Source organism: Sorex araneus, chromosome 4 (genome assembly GCF_027595985.1).
Source record: "Sorex araneus isolate mSorAra2 chromosome 4, mSorAra2.pri, whole genome shotgun sequence".
Classification (NCBI taxonomy): Eukaryota; Metazoa; Chordata; class Mammalia; order Eulipotyphla; family Soricidae; genus Sorex; species Sorex araneus.
The window spans coordinates 41957991-41984850 of NC_073305.1; the positions used below are offsets into that span (position 1 = coordinate 41957991).

Consider the following 26860-nt stretch of genomic DNA (forward strand, 5'->3'; position numbering starts at 1 on the left):
GCCCAGTTTGCCAAGTATCTGGGAGGGGCCTCCAGAACTCCTGAGAACCACTTGGGCTTAATATGTCTTAATATATGAATAACACTTGGCATAGCTTCAGGTTCCTAAGACTTTCTCTGTACAAAACCCGTTTGGTGTTCTTGGTGAGGTTAGCACTTACTGAAAAGGTGTTGTAGCTGGCATAATACACTTGTGGACCCAGGGAAATAGAACAGTGGGTGGGGTGCATGTCTTGTATGCGGCCAACCAGATTCAATCCCCGGCACCCCATACAGCCCCATGCCTGCTGGGAATGATCCTTGAGTGCAGAGTCAGCAATAAACTGAGCACCACTGGTGTGGCCCCAAAACACAAAAAAATAATCAGACAAAAAAGCGCATCTACTCATTTCCCTTCAGCTACCTATTAAAGTGGAATGGCTGACCAAGCACCAGCAGCCCCGAGTTCCATTTTCTTAAACCTTGGAGTCTGTAATTCCTGCTTTCACGTAGTCATTTTCAGGCAAGGCGTAACAGGAAATAGAACAGTCTAATGTCCTAGGACTGAAGCTGCACGGATCAGCGCCAGCACAGCCTCACTCCTTGGTCACCGTGCATGTGCCACTCCGGACTCACTCGGCAGTTTGAGTTTCTTCACAAATGGTCACCAGCTGCCCCCTATTGTTGCTGGTGAGGAACCTGAAGCCGAGAGAGACTGAATAATGGGGGAGGAATCAGGGTGTCCACAAAATCCTACATTGACAGGATCCATGCTTTAAAATATGTTTATTTAAATATCTTAGGCGAACAGTTAAGAACCCACCACAGAATCCCGTCAAATCAACATGCTGGCCCCATCTTCACCAACTTTTAAAAACAAGGAAGACAGCTGAGGACTCCAGGTGCCCTCCCCGAGCCCCTCGGCAGCTCCTGCCCTGGGAAGGCAGCGCGTGACCATCACATACCACAATACACAGTTTTATACTTTTACTTCATATAATCTGAGTCCACAGAAAATATATTATGCAAAACAACACTGCTTAATGTATGCCAGCGACGCCCGATGCCGGCAAGCTAGTCTAAGTACTTTACATGCATTATCCCGGCCCCAGTCGCCCTGTGAAGTTAATAATACAATCTCATTTTATAGAAAAAGTGAAACACTACAAAGTTTGAACAATGTGCCCACATAAACAGGACTTCTGACTTTACATAAGTGGCTAACTGTATATGCCTTCTGCAACTTCCTCAGCACAGCATTTACTGACATTGAAGACAGAGCCCTGGCTCTCCGGTTCATGTCCCAAAGTCCCCCAAACAATCCTTCTATCTGTTCTTCAACTGATGAACTTTTTTTTTAATTTTAAGGCTCCCCCCACCCCCACCCTGCTACCTAAACAATAATGCCAACAATACTGACACAGACATTTCCTTCTTCACATGAAGCTGTTCCGGGGTCTATGCAGGAGCGGAAGTGCTGGGCGGCAGAGGACACACAGCTTTAGGCTGGAGACTTTGCATGGTCCGGCAGTCACGACTTTCCTTCCCGCTGCTCCACACCCTTCCCCAACTAGGGATGGTAAATCTTTGCCAACTTGAATGAGATGATCCAGATCATTTGCTGTCCCAGCCGTCGAGCCTACGGCCTCAGCAAGGAAGGCTGAAGGCACAGGCAGGCCAGTGGACCCAAACTCCTACTCCCCTTTTGGGGGTGTCACGGCCCTCCAGGCACCCCACAGCCCTGACCTCTGCTCCTCCGAAAAAACGTAAGTTAGGGTGAGGCAGGGCAGCGAGGACCACTGTGTGTTCTCCAGACCGGCAGGCACGGGGCCAGAGAGCCCCCACCTACTGGCAGCCGGGCTCCCAATCAGCAGGAGTGCTTGGGGATGGTTTCCGGGGAACACGTCCCTCCAGGGCCCCGGCAGGAACCTCAGATAAGCACTCCTGGGGTGCTCATCCTAAGTGATTGCAGCAGTGGTCACAGGGTCTAGAACCCAGGTAATACCTAATGGAGCAAATACAGGACTGTGAGAAGCGGGCCAGGGGAGGGGCCAAGGAGGGCTGTGGCCCCAAAAAACTGGCTGCGAGGAGAAAGGCAGGCCCCATGCCAGCACGGTCTGCGGTCTGGCCTCCCAGCCAAGGGACAGCGCCAGGGGCAACCCTGAGGCAACCAGGTCAGATCCATCACTAACCCGTCCCCAGGGCGAGCGGTCAACTCCCAGCAGCCATACTTCCCCTTTCAGCTAATCTCGACTTGCTGTGTTTCTATAATCATGTGTTATTTACACAATTAAAAAGCTCGAGTCACTGAACAGACCGCACAGCGCAATCCAAAATACTAACGGTTTACCTCAATATAAAGGAAAATTTCATTTCACTTTTCATACACCTTAAATTTTGATTGGAATGTCTAAAAATAAGTATATTTCATTTTATAAAAATGGCAGTTAAAAAACCCCTACTGAGGCAGAAACTCTATGAGGTACCAGGCACCACGAGGAGTGGTAAAACACAAGGACAGGAAAATGTCACCCCCTTGGTCGAGCCCTGCCCGCTGTGACAGCCGCAGCCCGTGAGGGCTCTAGTGCCGGGTGGGAACCTCCACCCAGAGCCTCGGCTCAGACCTGCACTCGCTAACCCTGGGAGTCAGAGCACAGCCGGGCACCCTTGTCTCACACCGGGGACACACACACAGGGCTGGCAGCATCCCCAAGATCTCCCTGCCGAGAACGGGCACGATCGAGCCTCGAACCCAGATCCGAGTCCTCTGAGGCCCCTCCCGGGGCACGGGGCTCTACTCCACATCCTGTCACCTGTAGTGCCAGTGGGGGCAGCGTGCCTGACGGCAGATAGTGGGCAGCTACAGCTAAGCGTAGGCAAAGGCGTAGCAGACCCCAGGGGACAGAACCGTCCCAAGAACAAAGGTGAGCGGGCACCAGAGGAGCCTCAGGAGATGCCCGTCCTGGCGCCTTGCTCCTGGCCACCCCATGGGATGTCACATGCTGCTCCAACCTTCCAGTGCCCACAGCCATCAGAGCGAACGTGAGTACCAGTACTGGACGGAAACAGAAAGGGCATTTCTGGGTGTCAAAAAACGGCCTGCCCAATGGACATGCCCCAGCTGACAACCGACACGAGGCCTTGGAAAATTCGGGCTAGAGCAAGGTTGCCCCATTCACGGAAATTGGCAGAAGGGTAACTGCACGGAATTTCAGGTCTGCCATTTCCCCGAGTTCTGAGGGCTGTGATTCACCCATGAAAATGCGACTCAGATTCACACCGTATCTGCCTCAAGTCAAAACTGCTGCAAAGCTCCAGCTCTCCTACAGAGGGAGGTGGCTCGGTCCCACCGAGGACCCCAATGCCGTGTGGCACCATCCACGGTCCCTGGAGCCCTGCTGTCACAGATGGCTCTGTTCCATGCTGGGCGCAAGGCTTACCTGACACCCCCGGAGGCGATCAGTCCAGATTCTATCTCCAGCATCTGGCCCGAAAGGCCCCTGCTCTGAATTATTTCATCTGGAATACACAGGGCCACCCCAAATACCCGACATCTCATTGGTCCATCTGTTTATAACTGAAGATACAAGACACCAAAAACAACATATATAAAATTTCCTGCTCCGGTCACTGTTGCCACAGTGCCCGGCACACAGGAGGTATTCTGTGGGGACTCGCCAGACCACTGCTGCCACCGTACCTGTGGGCTGATCCGGCCCGAGCTCCGAGGTTCCTGGGTGACGGAGCCGAGCACTCTGCCCTCGCCCACTCACTGCTTGACCCAGATCTCTGCCGGCGGCAGGCAGGCAGAGCTGGCAGTGCAGGCGACAGACTTCATGCCACTGGGACTCCCCAGGAGGCACCTGGGTACCCCGGGAATGGTCAGTGCTGCTGCTTGAACGGTCTGATGGACACACCACAGGCCTCATCCAAAAAGAAACTCAGGATCCCACAGGCCCCTCCCAGCAGCCAGACATTTTGTCCTGCCACAAAAGGCGACGGTCCCTGCCTTCAGAGCTCCTGAAGGAGACCTGGCTCCAGAGGGGGCACCGTGAGGGCTCGGAGACCTGTTCTGACCCTGCCCCAGAATCTCCCATCCCAAAGGGCAGGCCAGGCAGCACCCCGAGTTCTTCAATCCTCCACATTCAGACGAGTTTTCAGCACGCTTCCCTGGGGACAGCAGTGAGGCGCCCGCCCCGACCCCCACCCCAGTCCCATTCCAGCCTAATCTCTGACGTGGTTCTTCATGTGCCGTGCCAAATTGGAAGACCACCTGAAGGTCTTCCCACACTCCCTGCATTTGAAGGGCCTCTCACGAGTATGGAATCTCTTGTGGCTTGTGAGCTGTGAGCTCTTCTCAAACGTTTTCCCACACGTGCTACACTTGTGGCACTTCTTCCCGGGGGACATGCCCTGGATTTCAGGGAGTACGGGGCTCTGCTCACGACTCTCCTCACGAGCTTCGAGGGGCTTCTCCCCACTCGGCTTGAGTCCTTGCAAACTCAACCCCGTGTCCTGCGAGGACGACAACCCGAGCAGGTCACATTCAGCCTGCATCACTCGCGTATGCTTTCTCAGATGGATGTTGAGGGTATGTCTCCCAATGAAATCTTTCCCACACCACTGGCATTTAAATGGTCTCTCTTTAGTGTGGATTCTCTGATGGTTAACGAGGCGGTAATTTCTGTCATAGGACTTCCCACACAAGTTACACTTGTAGCGTTTCTCTCCACTGTGTATTCCCTTATGGTCTAAAAGAGACCTCTTCCGGGTGAAGGATTTGCCACACTCTTGGCACCAGAAGGGTTTTCCATCGGGGGTGATTTGTGGCTGCATGCTGGTGAGGTTTTCACTTTCATGGTACTCGTACTGTTTTTTCAAAGTGTGGATCCTCTGATGTCGAGAGAGGTTAGAGCTCCATCTGAAAGTTTTCCCACACTCCCTGCACTTATATGGCTTCTCTCTGGTGTGGATTCGCTGATGGATGAGAAGGAACGAGTGGTTACGAAAAGCCTTGCCACACTGGCCACATTTGTAGGGTTCTTCTGCCGTGTGACTGCTCTGGGGAGCTTGGAATGATGTGTCCTGACTGAAAGACGGTTCGTCCTCGGATTTCCTCTCCATGGCATGCTGCTTCTTGTGAAAAACAAAAGCTGACCTATGAGTGAACTCCTTTGTACATTCACTGCACTGGTATGATTTCTCACCTGTGTGAGTTTTCTGATGATTAATAAGAGACTTCTTTCGAATAAAAGTTTTCCCACACTGCTGACACAGAAAAGCCTTGTCCTCCGTGGGGGCATTCTGGGGCTGGCTGTAGCTGGAGGGCTGCCTGAAGTCTTCCCCATACTCTTCTTGATCCTGATGCAACTCTTCTTCTCTGTGGGGCTCCTGATCTTGATAGAACTTTTCTTCGTGGTGTAGTCTCATGTGACGCGTAAAGTTTGACCTCCACCGGAAGGTTTTTCTACATTTGGAGCACTTATAGGGCTTTTCCTGGGTGTGAATCCTTTGATGTTCAAGTACATAGGACTTACAGTGGAAGGACTTTCTACATTGGTTACAGTCAAAGAGTTTCTCCCCAGTCTGGTCCCTCAAATGATGAAGGAACAAGGGACCATAGGTGAGAGCTTCCTCATACTTATTGCAGTCTAGAAATTTCTGCTTAGCATGGGTTTCCTGGTGCAGGCGGTAGGCAGACAAGCGCTGGAACGCCTTGTCGCAGAAACTGCATTTATAAGGTTTGACTCCAGTGTGAATTTTCTCGTGCCGCACACAGTTTGAGCTCCACCTGAAGGCCTTTCCGCACACCCGACATTTGAAGGGCTTCTCCTGAGTGTGGAGTCGCTGGTGGCAAGCAAGGTAGGAGCTACAGCTGAAGGTCCTGCCACAGTCACTGCATTTATACAACGTCCCCATTCTGTGCAGTGTCTGCCCCAGCTGGTGATGAGCACTGAGGCTGAAGTTTTTCCCACATGCATCCTTTGCACTCCCTTTCAGGCCAGCAAAGATTCTCGGGTGTAGGCTGAAAGTGCTGATCACGCGTCGAAACCCCTTCCCAAACTCCTTGTGGTCGTAGTGGTATGAACTCCCTCTGAAGTGCCTGCCGCTCAAACCGTGCTTGAGGGATCTCTTTCTCCTGGGAACTCTCACGTATGTAACATATTTTAGATTAAGATTATTGCTTATTCCTAATTCTTCAGCTTCTTTTCCTGTCTCCTGGCTGAAACCGGCATCTTCTTTCTTGACGCTCACCTGAACGGGGTTTTCGACTGGCTCCTTTAATCTCCTTTTCTGGTCAAAAGACACTGTGAGTCCTTTCTCCTCAGAAACTCCTGCTGCAGGACATCTTGAGGGCACCCCTGGTGTTTCTGCTTCTTCCACGGGTGCATGCTTTAAGACAGACTTGTTGGCTTCGATCTGAAGCTCACCTGGTACAAAATAAACACAAGAGATTCTGTTCTTTTCCCATACATGAAACTGAAAGCAGGAACTTTAAAAAAATAAATAAATAAAAGCCAGGAAACTGGGCAGTGAAACAAAACACAAGGAGTCTCCCAGGAAGAAAAGCAGGAGCATGCCAGCAGTGAGACAAACATAGAAACCCCTTCGAGTAGCCATAAAAAGAATGCAGAGGGGATGCGAGGTAGCGAGAGGGGAGAGGAGTCGGGCACTGAGCCTGAGAGGCAGGCTCCCGAGAGTGAGAGCAGGGCTCCGGGAGAGCTGGGTGAGAGTGTGGAGCAAGCCCCTCACGGGAGGGAGGGGGGACCCTGCAAAGAAGAGGGCAGAGTGCGACAAGGTCTGCTGAGAGCACAAAGCAGGAGACCCGGGGGACTGGTGGGAGCACGGCACAGGGCTGAAGAGGAGCAGTGGTGAACAGGGAAGGAAGGGATACTGGAATCAGCAGCGGGGAGAGCTATTACCTAGCACAGCGGTTTCAACTACTAGTCCGCAGGCCAGTACTGGGTCACAAGGGTAACCCGTGAAAAGGCCAAAAACCAGTTTTGAGCAGGTTTTCAATTACTGGTCAGAAGATAGCTACCAGTCTGAAGGCACAGAAGGGATCAAAGTCAGTGACTAAAGGGAGCTGTTGGGAAGGGGCTGGGCCAGAAATGTACCTCTAATAGGCTAGGATAGAAGGGAGAAGCCCAGAGGCACAGAACTGGTCAGCAACACTGCTCAACACTGTCTTCTAGCCAACAGTGAAATCAGGTCCTGGTGACTTACTTGGTATGACACACTTTACAGGGAACCTGGTAGGACCTCTGGGCCTCACCTGCAGAGGAAGCAGCTGGACTGTCCTTCGGCTGAGCAACCTGGGCTTTCAGGCCCCATGGCTCTCTTGCTTCCAACCAGGAGATGAGAGCAGGCTTGGTGCATGGTCCCACTGTGGAAAAGAAGGAAGAAGATGGGACAGGAAGACAGAGAACTCATACAGAACTTGTCTCTAGGACCTACTCAGGCCTGAAGTCCATGTAGGAAGGAGGCAAGTGGAGAAAGTTAGAGCCAGAGACCCAGAGGGCCATGTCTAAGCGCCCAGAGCAGAGAGGAGAGAGGCTGAGTGAAGTCAGGCCCCAAAGGATCAGGAGGATTCTCTGGAGGTGGAACCATGAGATAAATCTGTTAGACCAGCTCTGGGGAAATCTGGGGAATCTATTACTTTAACTTTTTTTCTTGTGGCGGGGGGTGGTGGTGCATACTCAGCTATGCTCAGGGCTTGCTCATGAATCTGCACTTGGATCACTCCTGACTGGTACGGGGGACCACACTGGGGTGCAGGGATGCAACCTAGGTCAGCTGTACGCAACGCAAGTAGCAAAGCATGCACCTTACCTACTGTGCCATCTCTCCAGCCCCGGCACAGATTACTTTAAAGGAGGGCTGAAGGAACAGCACACTGATTCCTTACCCAAAGGAGTCACATTCCTGTAATTCTCCAGCATCACATCCTTGTACAGGTTCCTCTGGGCCGGGCTCAGCCACCCCCACTCATCCTGGGAGAAGGTCACCGCCACATCCTTAAATGTCAGAGCCTCCTGAAAAAAGAGAAAAACAAAAACCTGAAAAACAAAAACCAACTCTACATTCCTATGCCCTAGGGCTGGCGACCAGCTCCAGCTTCAGGTAGGCACAAGACTGTGGCTGGCAGGCTCAGTAGAGGCCAGATGCAGGAAGGGTGGAAGAGAACAGCAGCACTTAGCAGAGGCTCAAGAGAACGATGACCTCTCTCGAGTGCGGGTCCACGGACGGGCAGGCACAGGACAGAGACCCAGGGTGAGGGGAAGCCAGAACGACTCTATTAGCCAGCAATGCTGGGATGCCCGTGGATAGGGACCTAAGGACCAGGCCTAAGTCTGAAGGGTTACCTGCTCCTCGGGGCTCCCTTCTATCTGGAACAGGGCAGGCACCTGAGCAGCAGGAGGCTCTGAAAGAAAATAAAGCACCATGAGCCAGGGCAACCCGCCGAGAAACCCACTCTCCCCACTGCAGGAAGGACCCGGCGGCCCACACACAGATTTGGATGGCCGTTAACCTCCCCATTTCACAGTGTCTGCTGGGAGTCAAAGAGTGGGGGACATGGGGATGGGCAACGAAAGGGAAACTAGCCAGGCAGAGGCTAAAGAAGGGGAAGGACACAGAGTAAAGGGACAAGACAGGACAAATGGTGGGAAAAAAATCAGATTATGGGCCACTCCTGAGACATGAGGCACAAGGCTGGGGTCTTAGAGGCAGGCCACGAGTACCAGACGGTCCAGCCGGGAAGTCGTGCATCCCCGTTTCAGAGAGAGGCTCCTGGTGGTCCCCCCGAGCGGAGCTGCTCCTGAGAGGTGAGGCAGAGGGCCAGACCTGTGCCGCCTGCAGGGCTCCTGTCCCCATCCAACGCACATCTGGGCTCTGGGCAGGGGCGGGGTCCTGCCAAAAAGGAAATGTCATGAGAGGAGCCCCGGGGGAATCCGAGCGCAAATGTAAGCGAAAAGGTCCAGGAAGAAGTTAGCCAGGTCCTTGCTACAGAGAGACGGGAAGGGAAGGAGGGGGACAAAACCCGGGGAGAGTTCCTCACCCCTCAACCCGCCCTGGTCTACAGGGTAGGCCCCAAAGGAGAGAGGCAGAGCCATCCCAGCCTGGGCTAAGAAAGCGCACCCCATCTACTCCTGGACCTGGAACTTGGAACTGCCAACAAGAGATATTTCTCCCTACACATGGAACTTGTACTAGTTTCTAGCTGAAATGCAGTGGAGTAACGGCTACTAGGCACTGCCCTAGGTTAACAAAGTGACGTCAGAACAGCACAACAACTCCTGGTCAGGAAATCCAACTAAAGAAGCCAGGCTAGGGACACACAGACGGCTCAAATATGCGTTGCTCATAGGAAGACTACATCTAGGTTAAATTCCCAACGCCCCCAGGAGTAATCCCGGCAGCACCAGCATCCGTGCGGTGCAGACTCAAAAAGAAAAGGAAAACAAGGTAGCAGCATTAATCCCGAGGACCAGCTGTGGAACCAAGAGAGGGGAAAATGTCTCCAGTCAAAACATGGGGCTGGGCAGACAGTACAGTGGGTAGGGTGCCTGCCTGGTAGGTGGCCAACCCAGGTTCAATCCTCAGAATCCCCTAGGGGTCCCTAAGCTCCACCAGGAGGGATTCCTGAGTGCAGAGGCAGGAGTAACCCTGAGCACTGTCGGGTGTGCCCCCAAACAACCAAACAATAAAAAACAAACAACAACAACAAAAACTAATGCTAGTGCTCATCCAAGCAGAGCCCTGGACAGAAATGGCACTTTCCCTGGGATTTCAGATAGATCTCTTCAGCAGGCTCGCTTCTGATGATGATGAAGTCACAGCCAATAAACTTCAAGCTGTTCTGGTCCTGAGGCCAACACACTCTTGACACTGATATATTAATATTAGACCAACTCCAGGCTGCAATGTGTCTCATTCAGAGCCATAGACAAAAGACGACAGTCATAGTTATCTGCCTCCAGCTTCTCCCAAAAGAATGAAAAACAACACAGAAGCACAGCCAAAGGAGTCTTAGCAAACTCTCTCGTTTTCTGTTTCTGGTATCTGGTTACACGGCAGGTGACTGCCAGCTACAGGCAGCTTGAGGCTTCCTGTTTATTTTTTGGAACTGGGGAGGCTTTCTCCCAGCCTGTGTTTTATGCTTTACTTATCATTTTTTGGTTCTTGGATCACACCCAGTAGTGCTCAGGGGTTACTCCTGGCTCTGCACTCAGGAATTACTCCTGGCAACGTTCAAGGGATCATAAGGAGTGCTGAGGATCAGAACAACAACAACAAAAGACACCCAAAACCTCCAAAGAGTGTCAGAGGTATGATACAGTGAGTAAGACTTGTGAATAACCCGGGTTCAGTCCCTGGTATCCCACTCGGTCCCCTGAGCACTGCCAGGAGTGATCCCTAGGCAAAGGCAGGAAGAAGCCCTGAGCACTGTCAAATGTGGCTCAAAACAGAAAAACTCCAAAGACAGAGGAAGTACCGAGAAGCCTCCCTGGGCTGGGACAGCAACACTGACTCTGACTTTCTCTGCTCTACCCACAGCCTGGCCTGGGCCAGGCACAGGCAAGAGACGCCCCAACACGTCCTGAACACAAGTCTCGTCCCTAAATAGCCTCGGTTATGCTCGGTCCAATGAGCAGACTCTGAAATATACACAAATAACCAACGCTATGAAACTAAGAGGATGGAAACCTTCCCACTTCTGCCCACTCAGCGTCCTCCCCCTCCCGCTCCTAGCACAGAGCCGACCCTCAAAGCCTCCCGGGGAAGAGGATGCACGCAGACCACTGTCCCAAGTCCCGCCATGCACACAGAAGCCCCAGGCCTGGCTGGAACACCACGCGCCCCCCCACTCCCCGCCCACCATGTCCCACCACTGCCACCTCCCAGGTCGAGTATCCAGGCCAGCTGGAGAGCGGCGAGGGCAGACAGTCACTGCGTCCCAAGTACCACTGTTAAGTATGGCTTCCCACTGGCCTTCCTCCTGGAGCTTATCCTCTCTGGAAAGGTGCAAAGTGCTTCCTGTCAAAGCTCTGTGGTTAGTCCCGCTCAGGGGCCACAGGAAGGAAATGCTGCAATGCTGAAGCGGAGGGAAGCCCACTCCCTCCTGCTCCCCACGGGCTCTCTGGCAGGCAGAGTTCAGCGGGCGCCCCACCCACCCCCTCGCACTCACCCTCAGTGGGGTCCCATCAAGGTCCCTCTGCAGCTCCTCCAGCAGGGCCACGGCCTCCTCGCCGCTCTCGGGGTGATGCAGCTGCACCCAGGTGCGCAGCTCCCCGGGCAGGATGCTCAGGAACTGCTCCAGCACCAGCAGCTCCAGGATCTGGGCCTTGGAGAGCACATCGGGCCGCAGCCACCAGCGGCAGAGCTCCCGGAGCCGGCTCAGAGTCTCCACGGGCCCGGAGGACTCGTGGTAGCGAAGCTGCCGGAAGAGCTGGCGGAACAGCTCCTGGCCGGGCCGATTGAGCGTCTGTGGCCTGGCAGCCTGCATGGACGCGAAGCCGTCGTCGTCGTCTTCCTTCTTGACCACTTGCAGTCGGCCCCGCTCCCGCAGAGCCTGAGCCTGGGCCTGGGCCGGGCGGGCGGCGTGCCACCTGCCCGGAGGCATGGTGGCAGCTCGTGACCCACCCAGCAGGCTGCACACCACGCCTGAATCCGCCGTGTCACTGCTGGGCCCTTGGAAGCTCTGTGGCTAGTGCCTCGACGGACAATGCCATTCGCTGGAATACACGATGTCACTGGCAAGAGACTGAAATAGCCAGTTTTACTATTCAGAAGGCCAGAGGGAATGAGGTGAAGCAACTGCACCCTGTCAGCTGGAATCACCTTCACTTGTGCAGGAAGAAAGCGCAGTGGCCTGGAGAGGCGGTACAGTAGTTAGGACACTTGCCTTGCACGCAGCTGAACTCGGTTCAATTCCCCAGCATCCCACATGGTCCCCCCATGCCCACCAGGAGTGATTCTTGAGTGCAGAGCCAAGAGTGACCCCTGAGCATCACTGGGTGTGGCCCCAAAACAAACAAAAGCAAAAAAGAAGAGAGCACATGAGCATTTCCACGGAGGGGCAAGCAGACCCCCGCTACATCTCTGTGTGTGGGAGTGAACTAAGACAACATCCCAGAATCTACCAAGTGCATGGCTGGCATAAGACATCAACGAACCAAGGGGAGAGGGAGAGGCAGGGATGTCCAAGCACCTGGTGGCATGGTGAGTTCAATGCCTCATGCCACCACAGGTGCCAAGTACAGTCCTGGCCGCTTCCTCCTTGAGGAGATCTGCTATCTGTGATCTCTTACAGCCCAGCCAGGTGTGTATGAACACAACCAAGGTGCACACACCAGAGAAGCAACCCCAGACAAGTGTCACATCAACAGAGGGGAAGGAAGCGGGGGGAGGGGACAAGTAAAGTAATAAAATTCTGTTAAACTAAATTATTCACGGGGACTGAGGAGATAGCTCAACGGGCTAAAGCACATAATCTCATGTGGGAGGGCTGGGTCTGACCCCTGGTATCACGTGGTCTCCTAAGCACTGCCAGGTGTGGTCCTGGAGGCTCCAGAACAGTGCTGGATATGACCCCCGGGACTGTCAACCCAGAAGAGAGGGGAGAGGAGAGGAGGGGAAGGAAGAAAGGGAGATGAGAGGGAGGGAAGGAGAGGGGAAAGGAGGAGAGAGGACAGAGGAGGGAAGGCAAGGAGAGAGGAGGGACGGGGCGGAGAAGGGAGGGGAGGGAAGGAGAGGAAGAGAGAAAGGGAGGAGTGGAGAGGGGAGGGGAGGGAAAGAGGGGGAAGAGAAGAGGAAAGGGGAGAGGAGGAGAGAAGAGGAAAAGAGAGGAGGAGAGAAAAGGGGAGAGGAGAGCACCGAGAGGAGGGGAGCTGAGGAGAGGAGGGCAGTCCTGATGCTTCCTGTGATTCCTCTGCGATGCGCCACACCTGGTGAGTACTGTGATTTACGTGTGTGACCACCCCCACTCCCCCCCCCAGCAAAGAGTACTGCCATTTCAGAGTGTGACCCCCCCCCCTCCCAGGAGCACCACAACTAAGTGGTCACCCCCAGTCAACGCAACAACAACAAAGAGAAGGGAAAAGTTAATCTGCTAAAAAAGCACCTTTACATATATATTTTTAAAAGAAAACAATTTTATTGACAAGCACATGAAAAAGAATAAAATATTTTGGAATGAACCTAAAACAGCAAAACCTGCACCCTGAAAACTATGAAACACCAAGAAGAGACTAAAGATTTAAACCAAAGACGGAGGGCAGGACAATCCCAGTGGGTTTCCTGCGTGGACTGAAAAGCAGGGCTGGGGGACAGCACCACGGTGGGCACCTGCCCTGCAGGCCTGAGGCTGCGAGTTCAACACCCACCAGCACCCCACTGGCCAAGAGTGATCCGGGCACAAGCAACTGAGTACAGAGGGTGGAGGAGTATTTGCCTTGTACGCGGCCCATCCAGGTTCAATCCCTGATATCCCACGTGGTCCCCCAAACACGGCCAGGAGTGATTCCTGAGTGCACTAACAGGGTGTTGCCCCAAAAACCACTAAAAGGAGAGTGATCCCCAGCACTGCCCCACGTGCCAAGAGGCATCTGTGAGCCCTGGCACCACAAGAGTGTCTGAGAGCAGAACCCGAGAGCTCAGTGACTGGCAAACGCTTTCAGAGTAGGCCCCGGGCATCCAAGGTGCAGCCCGTCCTGCAGCAACATGGGGAAGGGGGAGGGGAAACAGAAGATCAACTCATGCAGCTGATTTACTGTTGACAAGGGCGCAAAGACCACTTACAGAGGGGTGGGGGAGTTCTTTCAACGCACAGTGCTGGGAAGAATGTAGGCCTACAAAACAGAAGGTCGGATTTTACATGATGCAATATGTAAAGATTAACTCAAAAGAAATGAAAGAACGGTTAACACACAGGTGGTAATACTTTACTACACTTGATAGAGCAATGAATTCTACCCAAAACACACGCAGGGCTAGAGAGAACACGGTGGATAGGGCACCTGCCTTGCACACTTGGGTTTGATTAGCGACATCCCATTTGGTCCCCTGAGCCCGGCCAGGAGTAATCCCTTGGCACAGAGCCAAGTCATCAGCCCTGGGCAATGCTGGGTGTTCAAGCACCACCCCCCCAAAGTCAATAAACAAGAAAATAATAGGCCAAATTATTAGAAAACTTGAAGGGTCAAAGCTAACATTATGCATAAATGATAAACATCTAAAAAAATCTAAGAATCACGTCAACAGGATTGATCATTAAGGAGGATGAACATACAAATCAACATATAATTGTTAGCTTTCTAATACACAAGCAACAACCACTACAAAGGAACTCTACACAACAGCAATGTACCAAACCACAAAATGTCCAGAAAAAAAGCTAATGAAATGTATAAGCCCTCCCCAGTCCAGCAACCCCAGCATCACCAGGTGTGGTCCTGGAGGCCCTGGACATGACCAGGTGGCATGTGTGCAGGGCACCCTGGGCCAGAGGGGCACCGTATCCAGGCCCCAGCACTGAACTATGGTGCAACTGGACAAACATCACTGGGGACTCTCCCCCTAACACGTACAAGACTTCAGGGGGAAAACACAAGACTACCAAAAGACAAAATACATCTGAATGTGCCGTAGTGTAAGAAGACTAGTATAGGCCCGGAGTGATAGTACAGTGGGTAAGGTACTTGCCTTGCATGTGGCCAACCCAGGTTTGCTCCCCAGCACCCTATATGGGTTACCTGAGCACAGACAGGAGTGATCTCTGAGTGCAAAGCCAGGAGTAAGCCCTGAATGTCCCCCTTCCCCTCAAAAAAGATCGATATTTTAAAGACATCACTTCTCCGACAAAGCCCTAATGAAGGTTGTTTTCAGACTTGATAAGCATATTCCACAGTTTAGAAAAAGAACAATTTGTTTTTTGGTTTTTGTTTTTTGGGAAACATCTGGCTGTGCTCAAGGCTTACTCCTGCCTCTGTGCAGTACCCAGGAGATAATATGGGGTGCTGGGGATTGCACTTCAGTTTGGCCAGTACAAGGCTGGGGGCCAGAGAGCTCACTGTACTATCTCTCTGACCCCCCAGCACCAATTTTTGGGTGGAAATATTTTTTCTCTTGGGAAATATAATTATTAAAAAATTAGTATTAGACCTGAGAATTAAAATTGCAAGAATATATACAATTAGCAAATAAAAGGAACAAATTTATGCCTAATTCTAGCAGTAAAAGAGTAACAGAAGTAGCATTACAGGGCAGTGAAGAAAGAACACAATTCAAGGACATAAAGGAACAATTGGTGAGGCAAATATAAGTAAATTCACAAGCAAAGTGAATTCTCATTAAAGACTTCACTTCTCAATTGCCTGCCATAGAGGCAGGGGGTGGGGTAGGTGGGGTGGGGTGGCGGGAGGAATACTGGGGACACTGGTGGTGGAAAATGTGCACTGGTGGAGGGATGGGTGTTCAATCCTTGTATGACTGAAACTCAATCATGAAAGCTTTGTAACTATCTCACAGATTCTATAAAAAAAAAACTAAAATAAATAAATAAATATTTTAGTTCTCAGCCTCTATGTGGGTGTTTGTCTGACGTGTGAACAGACTCTGAGACAAGCGCAAAAACAATTCTCTTCTGTAAGCCAGAACTCACTGTTCTGTACAAGTTCTGATACAGATAAGAAAAAATGTGATAAAAAAAAAGAAAAGATAAGATAAAGAATTAACTTCACTGTTAGAGAGAGCTCAAAGGGGAGAGTCTGGTTTTCAATCCCCAGCACCACACGGTCCCCCTGAGCACTTCTGGGAACAGTCCTCAAACCCTCTAGCATAAAGCCAGGAGGCCCTGACCACCACCCAGTGTGGCCCCAAAACAAACTGAAACACCCCTCCCCAAATCATGGGATATAGCACAGCAGGGAGAGCGCTTGCCTTGCACATGGCAGACCTGGGTTCGAGCTCCAGTACCCCATATGGTACACCAGAACCCCTGGCTCTCTATGACCCCTGCATAGAGAGCCAGGAGTAAGTCCTGAGCACTGCTAGATGTGGCCCAAAAACAAAGAAAGAAAGGAAAGAAGGGAGGGAAGGAGGGAGGGATGGGAAAAAGAAAAGAAAGGAATGGAGTGACATATGAACCATGTAATTTAAACTCTCTTATCTAAAACACTCAAAGTCGACCACTGACAGAAGGGTAAATGTATACAGTCATCAGGAACGGCAAAGTGAACATGTGCAGCAAATAAGTTTTATTACGTGCCAGGAATTTCACTTCTAGGAACGCAAGATTTAAAAGCATACATTTTACATCAGTGTTCACCACGCCACAGTATTAGAGATAACCGACTCACAACAGCAACGCTAAATAAAAGCAGAGCACATATAGGATGCAGTGCCACACAACAGTTAGACTGCACTAGACTCCTGCACACCAACATAATTGCTTCCCTGTTCACAAGATGGTGAAGCTGACTGCCAGTGGGACATACTGGTGACCCTTGTGATCACTTCACAATCTGATACAGGAGATGCGGATAACAGCATCATACTCAATGCTACTGTAAGAAGCACTGCCCCCTCACTTACAAGGTCGGAAACACACGATCGGAAGTTTCTGAGCTTGGCAGCCAAGATCTGCGATTGGGGCTGGAGAGACAGTACAGCAGGTAGGACGTTTGCCTTGCAGAGAGCCAATACAGGTTCCATCCCCAATATCCCAGGTGGTCCCCTGAGCCCAGAGCCAGGAGGAAGCCCTGAGCACAGCTTTTGTAGCCCCAAAACAAGTAAAACTAGCAGGAAGAAAAACTTTCATCTAAGCAGATCACGGGCAGTTAGATTAAGCATGAGGGAGTGAAAACTAGTCCCCCACCTAAGGCACAAGCTGTGAGGGCCCTTTCTGGGGGGAAGGGTGGGGGTAGGATGGGATCACACCTAGCAGTACCTGGAATCACTTCCAGCAGTGCTCGGGGGACCGGGCAGTGCCAGAGACTGAGTCTGGGACTCCCGTAGGAGTAGTTCTCTGGGCCAGCAGGAGCGCTTTTTATCTCTTCGCAAGGAAACATTTTTGCTTCAAAGTTAGTCTTAAGTCTCCCTGCAAAACAGGAAAAGCTGCCCTGCTCTGATCTGTAGGTGGAAAAAGTTCAAGGGTACAGCTCAGTAGGAGAGTGACTGCCTTGCATGGCAAGGACATAGGCTCAATACTGTAAAAAAAAGAAAGAAAAAGAAACCCAAGGTATAAATGCAGAAAAACTATAATCATATGTCTTTATAAGTATCTGGATGTGTGACATATACCATAAACATCTGCAAAGGAATTCAAAGCAGCGTAGAGGGGCCAGAGCGACCGTACAAAGGGTAAGGACTTTGCCTTCCATATAGACAGCCCAGGTTCGATCCCTGGCACCATATATGGTTCCCAGAGCCAGCAAGGAGTAATCCCTGAGCACGGAGGCAGGAGTAAGATGTGAACACGACCAGTTTGACACCCCCGCCCCCCAAAAATGGCCAGGAAGGATTCACAATGTAAACACTTAGCAATGTTGAGGCCATTTGTGAACTGAACATCCCTTATATAGACTATAATTTTTTTGCTGACTATGCACTGATAAAAGTGCTGACAATGAACTCTTTCTACTGTGCTGACAACTGAAAACTGAAGCTGCTGAATTTTAGAATCAGACCCTCTGAAAATAAGGATTTCTTCAGGGACAGGGAAGATATGACAAATCCCAGCGAACTGTCAAGACTCTGACCTTCAACTACTCATAATGTGCTGTAATAACATATGTAATTCAGGTTAACATTCTCAAGAAAGTAAATACACACTCCAGTACAAATCTCCTGCACAGGCCACTCTGGCTTTGCCCTGGGCTTTGTGCCAAAACTATAACTCCCTGGGAGCCAACTAATTGTTCATTTTAGAGTTCTGCAGTAACGATGACAACAGAAACTCTAGATGTGGGCATAGAGTCGGGAATGACACTTTATGAGCTATCGTGACTTGATTCTTCCCCTCCGCCCCTTGGCTAGTTGGGATCCCCCAAGATGTGGGACCGAGAACTGAATTCTGGGCCTTGTGCTTTGACAGGCCAGTCCTACAAGCCAAAGCCATTTTCAGGGCCTGGGATTTTTTTTTTAACACTACGTATACAACTATTTCTTTTTTATTCCTAGAGTACACGTAGAAAATGATTAATGCAAATATGCAAAAATGTATAAAATGATTAATGCAAATATGCAAAAAAAAACACCTACGTTTTTAAATTACTGTTACTTCCCTCTTTATGCTTTTTTGTCTTTTCCAAATTCCCCAGAGTAAATTTACATAGCTTGAGGTGAGAGAGGGAACACAATGGGCTGAGCTCAGGCTTTGCACATAAACTCTGCATGCCTTCATTTGGTCAACAGAAACTATGGCTGCAGGGACAAAGAGATAGTACAATGGGCAGGGCACTTGCCTTGCATACAGCCAACGCAAATTTGATTCCCGGCACTCCATATGCCCCTTCCACCCCTTTAGTGGAGCCCCACTAAAGTCCCATCAGGGAGCACAGAGCCAGGAGTAGGGCTTGAGCACCACTGGGTGTGGCCCAAAAACCAAAAAAATGAAAGAAACCTGGCTGCACTGCATGGGTCCCCAAACACCGTCAGAAGTAACCCGCCAAGTATGGAGCCAGTAGTATGAGTGGCTCCCTAGGACTATCAAATGTGCCTCCCCCAAAGAAGCAAACAAAAAACTTAAGGGCCGGAGAGAGAATTCAGAAGGCTGAACATACACTGTCACAGACCTGTTCAAAAAAACATGCTGTTCAAAAACCAGCATGACATGGTCCCCTGGACATTGAAGGGAGCAGCTCGAGCGCACAGAGCCCAGAGCAGCCCTCAAGCACTATTGGGTGAGCCCCCACAACAAAATGTTTTCAAAATTAGGGACCGGAGAATAGTAATAAAGTGTTTGCCTTGCATGGGGTCAACCCCAGTTCAACTTCTGGCACCACATGGTCCCCTGAGCACTGCTGGGTGTGCCCTCCCCCAAACAGCCATATTTGCAGAATTATAGCTATGAAAAAGATTTTGTTGTTTTCGCTTTTTGGGTCATACCCGGCGATGCATAGGGGTTACTCCTGGCTCTGCACTCAGGAATTACTCCTGGCGGTGCCCAGGGGACCATATGGGATGCTGGGAATCGAATCTGGGTCAGCCGCATGCAAGGCAAACGCCCTACCCGCTGTGCCATCACTCCAGCCTTAAGAGTTGTATTTTAAAGCAAGAATGTACACATACAAGCAAAGTTCATAAGGTCTTCCTACGTATTTTCACTCATTATCTCCTCTACTTGTGCTCCTCCTTCCCATTTTATCTATACTCCTTGAAACACATTACAGCAAAATGATCAATAATTCTGTGTTTAAAAAAACAGAAGTAGGAGCAGGAAAGAGAGTACAACAGGGAAGGGCACCTGCCTTGCACAAAGATGGCAGGGTTCAATCCCTAGCATCCTATACGGTCCCACAAGTCCCTTCAGGAGCTGATTCTTGAGCAAAAAGCCAGGAGTAGGTCCTGAGCAGTCAGGTGTGGCCCAACCTCCTCCCCCCCCCCCCCCCGTTGCTCATCGATTTGTTCGAGCAGGCACCAGTAACGTCCCTCGTTGAGAGACTTATTGTTACTGTTTTTGGCATATCCAATACGCCATGGGTAGCTTGCCAGGCTCTGCCGTGCAGGCTCCATACTCTCAGTAGCTTGCCGGGCTCTCCGAGAGGGGTGGAGGAATCGAACACGGGTTGGCCACGTGAAAGGCGAAAGCCCAACTGCTGTGCTATCGCTCCAGCCCCCCCCGCCCCCCTATTTAAAAAAAGAGACAAAGGGACCCAACCTACCCCCCAATTTAAAAAAAGGGGACAAAGGGATAGGGAGATAGTACAGTGGTCAGAGCACTGGTATGCACCCAATACAGGTTCAATTCCCAGCAACACAAGGTCTCTGAGTACTGCCAGGTGTGGCCCTAAGGACCCTGGCACCAACAAGGGGTGGTCTGGGTATCCCTGGCACTGCAGGGCCCAAGCAGCACCAAATCCTCAGACCCTCATGCTCAGGCCACTGAACTACCAGTCCAGTTAGCCAAGAATCACCAGTGGGACCCCGAGAACTCCTGAGCATCACTTGGATGACCTCCCCAGTAAAAAATAAAAACAGAGCAACAGATGGGGGCTGGTGGTAAAGTGCCTGCTGTTCCAGCCAAAGCCTACGAGATCCACCCCCAGCACCGGCCTATGTGCCCATGTGCGCTGTCTTGGGCTCTGCCACGTGGGTGTGGGACCCCTTCAGCGCCACCACCACACAACCCCTGGTGCACAGCGACCAAGGGTGGGGAATGAGCAGCCACTACGAAGCTCTGTAGAGAAGAGTGCGAGCACCCCCATGAAGGGAGTGACCCCAGGGAGCACGGCCGGGAGTGGGGGCAGCACAACCAGGCATGCTCGATCCCTGGACCAGCACCACCACAGAAACCAGCCAGAAGGCAAAAGGGGGGGTGGGGAGAGGAAGCGTGAACACTGAGCTCACAGCCTCCCACGGTCTTGAGAAATCAATACCTGCTCCCCGTTTCCCCGGGCTGTCCAGGAAACAGGCTCAACCTGTCACCCAGCTTGAGAAAAGTAGGCTCCTGATCCCAGGGCAAGGCCGAGCAGAGAAAAGAAGCTGCTGGAGTCTGGGGGAAGGGGGGATGGGGAGGGAGGGACGGGGAGGGGAGGGGAGGAGAGAAGGGGGCCGGAAACAGACAGGAAAGGAGCCAAGGTGCTTGTCTGGCATTCGGCTGACAGCAGTTCAACCCCAAGTACCCAGGTGGTCCCTGAGCAGATCCAGGGGGTCCCTCCTGAGCACAGAGCCAGGAAGAGCCACTGAGCAGTCCTGGGTGTGGTCTTCAAAAAGAGAGGGTGGGGGGGGAGAAGTAGCCTACGAAACCGGAAACCAAGGAAAATGAGAGAAAACCGAGGCGAGACAACGTGGCCCCAGAGAGAAGGGCGCCTTCACACCAACGGGGACAGGTCCCAGGGGCAGGCCCAGCCTTGCCAGGTTCTTGCAGCTAATTCAAATGAGCAGCAGAGTCAAATGCTCAGGAGGCAGCTGGAAGCAGAGGCTCACTGGGGGGCCCTCACTTTGCACATACGAAGTGGGCCCTGGGTTCCATTTCCAGCACGGCCAGGAAAGACCCCAGCTCTAGACTCCAGCTCTAAACCAGCCCTGGCCCGAGAAACAAAAACTAGAGAACAGACTGGAAAAGTGAAAGGAAATGAAGTGTGGGATAGACTGCCAGACGGGCTGGAGCAAACACTTTGCATGCAAAAGGGCCTATTAGCCCTGACAAGTCCGCCTCCAACCCCCTCTAGCACCACTGGGAAATGAGCCCCACTCACCATGCAAGGCTCTCCACAAGTAACAAGCACCAAGCCCGGAAGAGACACACCCTCCCCAGGACCTGTGAATGTGTCCCCCAAACCAAGAACGAAACAGAAAGTGGAAGTATAAGAATTAGAATGATGGCAAGGGTGAAGGACAGCCTGGCAGTGCGGTTACACAAAAGAACCTTGGGGCCAGAGATAATACAAGATAGTCAAGACCTTGCATCCCGATGGCCCCGGTCCAAATGCCCAGCACCACAGAAGGCCTCCCGAGCACTGTTAGGGCTCCCTCCTCAACAAAGGGCTAGGAAAAACCCCAAAGCACAGCTGGGTGTAGCCCAAACCTAAAGAAAATAGACTCAGGCCACACAGAAATATTGGGAAGAAAGAAATAAACATAACATAAAGGGCATCTGATCTATCTTAGGAAACTGAAACCCACAGTGAAATTACCACCAAAAATAAGCCTCTGAGCTGATCTCCCTGGAACTGCGTCTGCATGAATGTTCCAAGAGATAAGCGCAGTATTTGTTAAGAACGAGCAGACAGAAGACTAAGAACATCCGTCTGTAAATATTGCAGAGGATCTGAAGACCTCCAATCAAAGAAAAGTTAGGGGCTGGAGAGAGAGAACAGAGCAGGGTAAGGTGCTTATCTCACACATGCTCAACCTGGTTTGGTCCCCAGCACCAGTTTGGCCCTCTGAGCACTGCCAGGAGCGATCCCTAAGTACAGAGCCAGGAATAAGCCCTGAGCACCTGAGCACTGCTGGGTATGGGGGAGGGGGGAGGAAAGAAAGAAATGAAGCAAAACTTTACAAGGCCAAAGCTAAAAAGCTCCCAAGCTATTCAGATTTTCCTGAAGAAAAAAACACCCAGAGCAAAATGATGGCAGTCTGGCCTAGCCCCACAGGAGCAGGGTAGCCTCTGACCACCACTGCCTATAACGCCATCCTCTCTTCCCAGCTCCGAATCAACAGAGGACAAAAGAAAAGCTTCACTTAATCAACTTACTAAGAGTACACCGCAAGTGTGCGTCCCTGGGGCGGGGGAGCAGTCTGAGCTGAGGGCCGGTGTTCTTTCCCAGCACTTCCTACTTAACCCTGGATGCCCTCCAGAATGAAAATGGATTTAATTAAGCAGGGAAGTTCCAGAAATTTCCTGAGAATTTTCAGGGATGCTGTGCCCCTTTTCTCTTTGCAGCTTCATCTTTCGTGTAATGAAGCTTAGCTTGTTTTCCTTTGAGGATCGTCATGAAGTATCTCTGATCCTCCCCAACAAACACTGCAAAATCAGGTTAAGGTGTATGTGATTTCACTCTCAGCCAAGTCCCTGCCATCACAGAACGCTTCCATGGCAATGCTCTCAGGCTCCAGGAGCCACAGAAAACTTAATGGTGACAGATTTCCTTTTAAGTACATGCTGAAGGTTAGCCTCAAAACATTCCCCTACTTTCATCTCGCAGTGAAGGGTGATTGCTTTAGTAAACCAAATTTGTCTGCCTTTCTTCAGCGCTAACAGAACACGTAGGAGCAGCCTCATCATCACCTCCTCAACAGCCAGCCGAGCTGACATTTCCTCGCAAAATAACCAGCCAGTACTGGTGGGTTTTCAGTTTTGAGTTTTGAACTACAGACAGATGGAAACAGGATGATGCTCTTTCCTGGCCATCACTTTCAGATTAGGAAAAATATTCTTGATTTCTCAGGTCTATATAAGGAGAGCAGAATTGACTTCAAAGATTAGAGCTGAACCCTATGATCAAAGACCATTCCTTGTACTCTTTTCATTTTGAAAGCAGAAACAACCACTCGAAAAAACAAGATTTGTCCTTCTCTTCACAAATACCACGCATTACACACATAAAGCTTCATGTAGCCTACACCACTACACTATGGAAAGTAAAACAGTAAAAGGGAGGGAGGGGCCAAGGGGGGGTCAAGTACATACTTGCATAGTGTTCTAATGTTAGCATCAATTTTTTTTTCCGGCTTGTTTTGCTCTGGCTCCAGACGTAAAGGTGCTGGAGGTGTGACTCAGGGAGGAAAAAGCATTCTGTATGGGGAATAAAAGTCACGGTTCCCCAATGCGAAGCATGATTCCAGTCCTCTGAGCTATACCTTCTTGGCCCAACAATTCTAAACGATTTCAGAGGACAGAGGCATTCCACAAGTTAACAATAAATCTTCAAAAAGTAATAATACGGAGGCCAGAGAGATAGGTTAAGCAGTTAGGATGCATGCCTTGCAAGCAACAGACCTGGGTTTGATCTCCAGCATCCCATATGGGCCCTCTGAGCACCACCAGGAAAGAACCCTAAGCACGGAGTCAGGAGTAAGCCCTGGGCACCAACGGGTGTGGCCCAAGAGGCAAAAAAAAAAAACCCACATTAATTAATTAATTAAATTAGGTAATAATAAATATACTTAACACCACCAAATTATGCCTTTAAGTGATTAAAATGGAAAGGCTTTGTGTCATGTAGTAAACAGGTAATTTTAACCCAGTACTTTAAAAGGTTTGGGCTTTTGCTTTGTTTGGGCCATATGGGCCCGGACTCAGAGGACCATACGGGGTGCTGAGAACTGAACCCAGGCCACCCAGTTCAGAAGGAAGCAAGGCATACGCCCTGCCTGCTGGACTGTCCAACCCCTAAAAGGGGGGTTTGTGCGTGTGCGTGTGCGTGCGTGTGCGTGCGCGTGTGCGTGTGTGTTTAAGAAACAGGAAAACCCTGGTTTGCATCAAATGAGCATTCGAATCTAAATCATCCTGCATATGTTTTAAGGCCAGGTATCCCGCACACAAAAATCTCCACCGATTGCAGTTACTTTTACTTTTTTCTCACACTCACCCGGGGCGTCTATCTATCTAATCGTCCCTAATTAGTCTCTTTGTTCGCGTAAAGACGGCGATAAGGCAGAGGCGGCTGCGCGTTCCCTGGGCCCCACCTGGGTGCCCCGGGCGGCCCCGCAGGTCCCAGCGGCGCCCGCAGCCGCCGCCCCCCGAGCCCCGGCTCTGCCCCCTTGCGCCCGGCGCATCCTCCGGGCCGGGCCGCCGCCGCCCCGGCGCTCCCGGCCCCCGCGCCCTCCGCATCCCTGGGCCGCCCCGCTGCCCCCAGCCCCGCCAGCATCCCGCCGCGCCGCTCACCGACTCGCGCGGACACCGGACACTCGGACCTACGGCCGCCGCGCCGGCCTCACGCCCACCGCCCGCTCTTAACCTCCGACGGGCGCATCGCGCACGCGCGGCACCGCCCCAGCCTCGGCGGCCTCTCTAGGAACCCGGGAGGGCCAACGTCTCGGCTTTCCCCTGGGCGTTCAGGACTGAGCCCTTGCAAGCCAGCTCTGGGCCTCGAATGTGTGTGTGTGTGTGTGTGTGTGTGTGTGTGTGTGTGTGTGTGTGTGTGTGTGTGTGTGTGTCTGTGTCTGTGTCTGTGTCTGTGTGTGTTTGTGTCTGTGTGTGTGTCTGTGTGTATCTGTGTGTGTGTCTGTGTGTCTGTGTGTCCGTGTGTGTCTGTGGTGTGCCAGCTCTGGGCCTCGACTGTTTGTGTGTGTGTGTGTGTGTGTGTGTGTGAGCTCTGGGCCTCGACTGTGTGTGTGTGCCGGGGGGGTGGTCTCACCCCACAGGGAAGAATAGAATCCTAGCCCCTCACCCCCTCAGTGAACCTAGCAAGATCTTGTGAGGATCGGACCCTACCACCTTACAGGAGTTAACTCTCTTTTTCTCAGATCCTCTTTACAGGAACCCGCACTGCAAAATAACTTGTTTTTCTACCCCTGAGCAAGGAACTCGGATACAGGTGCCCTGAGAAAAGTGGTGGTCAGACAAGATAACCAGATGCCTCTCACAAGACCTATGACTGCCCTAAAAACCAGGACGTTCCTAAACACTGACGCAAATGCTGACCTTTAAACTATAGGCTAAGGAGTGATGTACTTTTAAACAGATTGGTTAGGAAAGTATGTGTGGTCACAAATCTATTGGCTATGAAATGCACAGGCTTTGTTGTAATGGCAGGTGAAGGCCTATATAAGATCTCCTTTGGAGAAGCTCAGGGTCTTGCCCAACCTGCTGGACCTGCATGTCCGCGTAGGCGGCTCTACCCTGGCTAGCCAGTCTTACAATAAGCCCTGCTTGCTGTTTGCAGTCTCTGGAGTCTCTTTCTTTAAAGGGAGATCTCGATCCGCGCCCTAACAATCTACATCATAAGTTTGGACTGTGAGGGCAGCTAGGGAAGAGGGTGGAACATGTGAAGGGATCCCTGCTCTTCCAGAAAAATCATCTTCCGTCCTCATCTCCACCCCAACACACTCATCCCATGATCATTCCCAGACCATGGGCCTCCTGGCTTTTTGTTTGTTTTGTTTTGTTCCTGTTAACAAAATTCAGCTGAGTAAATTGTGCATGACTTATCCGCTTTTATTCAGTAATTTATAAATGGATAGAGTTTCACTGCGAGGGGGTGGGAGGAATAGTTCACAAAAGCACATCCTTGATGTTTGGAGAGAAATGTATTAAAGAAGAGTCAGAGCGATAGGTTAGCAGGTTGGGCATTTGCCTTGCCCATGGCCAACCTGAGTTCACTCCCCAGCACCTCATATGATGCTCTGAACCTGCCAGGAGTGATTCCTGAGCGAAGAGCTGGGAATTTGCCCTGAGCAAACTGGGTGTGGCCCATAAACTAAGAGACAAAAAGGAAAAAAGAAAAATGTATTAAGAATTAAAGACTATTTGGGGGGCTGGAGCAATAGCACAGTGGGTAGGGCATTTGCCTTGCATGCAGCCAACCCGGGTTCAATTCCCAGCATCCCATATGGTCCCCTGAGCACTGCCAGGAGTAATTCCTGAGTGCATGAGCCAGGAGTAACCCCTGTGCATCGCCGGGTGTGACCCCCCACAAAAAAAAGCAGAAAAAAAAGTATTAAAGATTATTTGAGTTGTAGAAAATCACTTTAAATGGGGTGGGTGACTCCTCTGTCCTAGGATCACATATCCATCCTCTTTTTTTTTTTTTTTTTTTTTTTTTTGCTTTTTGGGCCACACCCGGCAATGCACAGAGGTCACTCCTGGCTTTACACTTAGGAATTACTCCTGACGGTGCTCAGGGGACTATATGGGGTGCTGGGAATCGAACCCGGGTCGGCCGCGTGCAAGGAAAACGCCCTACCCACTGTACTATCGCTCCAGCACCCACATCCATTCTGCCCAGAGTAACAGCTGTGCCCCACCAATGGCTTGTCGGGTAAACAGTTCCAACCGGAGAAGTAGCACTGTGAGCTTCTGGCGCAGGATCAGGAGGCCCTGGTATAGAGCCCTGAGGTATTGCCTGCCCTGCGTCTATAACACACCCCTTAGAGTGCTCAGAGTGAATCCTTCAGGGGACAAAACTCCCTCTTTCATGGAAGTGCTCCCACCCCTGCCCCTCACTGGGATCCATGTATGTCCAAGCTAAAGAAGATCTGTTGGGCACCATTGT

General features: G+C 51.3%; 1 protein-coding gene and 1 non-coding gene across 3 annotated transcripts; one reads left to right on the top strand and one right to left on the bottom strand.

Annotated features, from left to right (window-relative positions):
* Nucleotides 1-747: 747 nt before the first annotated feature.
* ZNF445 (zinc finger protein 445) lies at nucleotides 748-24642 on the bottom strand. Of its 2 annotated transcripts, none has more exons than XM_055135214.1 (7): nucleotides 24532-24642; nucleotides 11170-11745; nucleotides 8723-8891; nucleotides 8345-8403; nucleotides 7888-8014; nucleotides 7255-7365; nucleotides 748-6409 (listed from the first exon to the last, which is right to left on the bottom strand). In XM_055135214.1, the coding sequence occupies exons 2-7, from the start codon at nucleotides 11602-11604 to the stop codon at nucleotides 4203-4205; spliced, it is 3108 nt and encodes a 1035-aa protein (XP_054991189.1). In that variant the 5' UTR covers nucleotides 11605-11745; nucleotides 24532-24642; the 3' UTR covers nucleotides 748-4202. The 2 variants fall into 2 exon arrangements, with proteins under 2 accessions (XP_054991189.1, XP_054991190.1); XM_055135215.1 differs by having other exon boundaries at nucleotides 11170-11853; nucleotides 24532-24609.
* On the top strand, nucleotides 15558-15681 carry LOC129404716 (small nucleolar RNA SNORA40). Its single transcript, XR_008630075.1, has one exon. It is a non-coding gene; the product is annotated as a small nucleolar RNA SNORA40 (small nucleolar RNA).
* Nucleotides 24643-26860: the final 2218 nt, after the last annotated feature.

Excerpts from the sequence above, each read along its gene's own strand:
- ZNF445 (XM_055135214.1), bottom strand. The coding sequence starts at position 11,604 with ATGCCTCCGGGCAGGTGGCACGCCGCCCGCCCGGCCCAGGCCCAGGCT. Across the intron at positions 8,892-11,169 it reads TTGATGGGACCCCACTGAGG|GACCCCGCCCCTGCCCAGAG; the intron begins GTGAGTGCGAGG and ends CCTTTTTGGCAG. Across the intron at positions 6,410-7,254 it reads TCCAGCTGCTTCCTCTGCAG|GTGAGCTTCAGATCGAAGCC; the intron begins GTGAGGCCCAGA and ends ATTTTGTACCAG.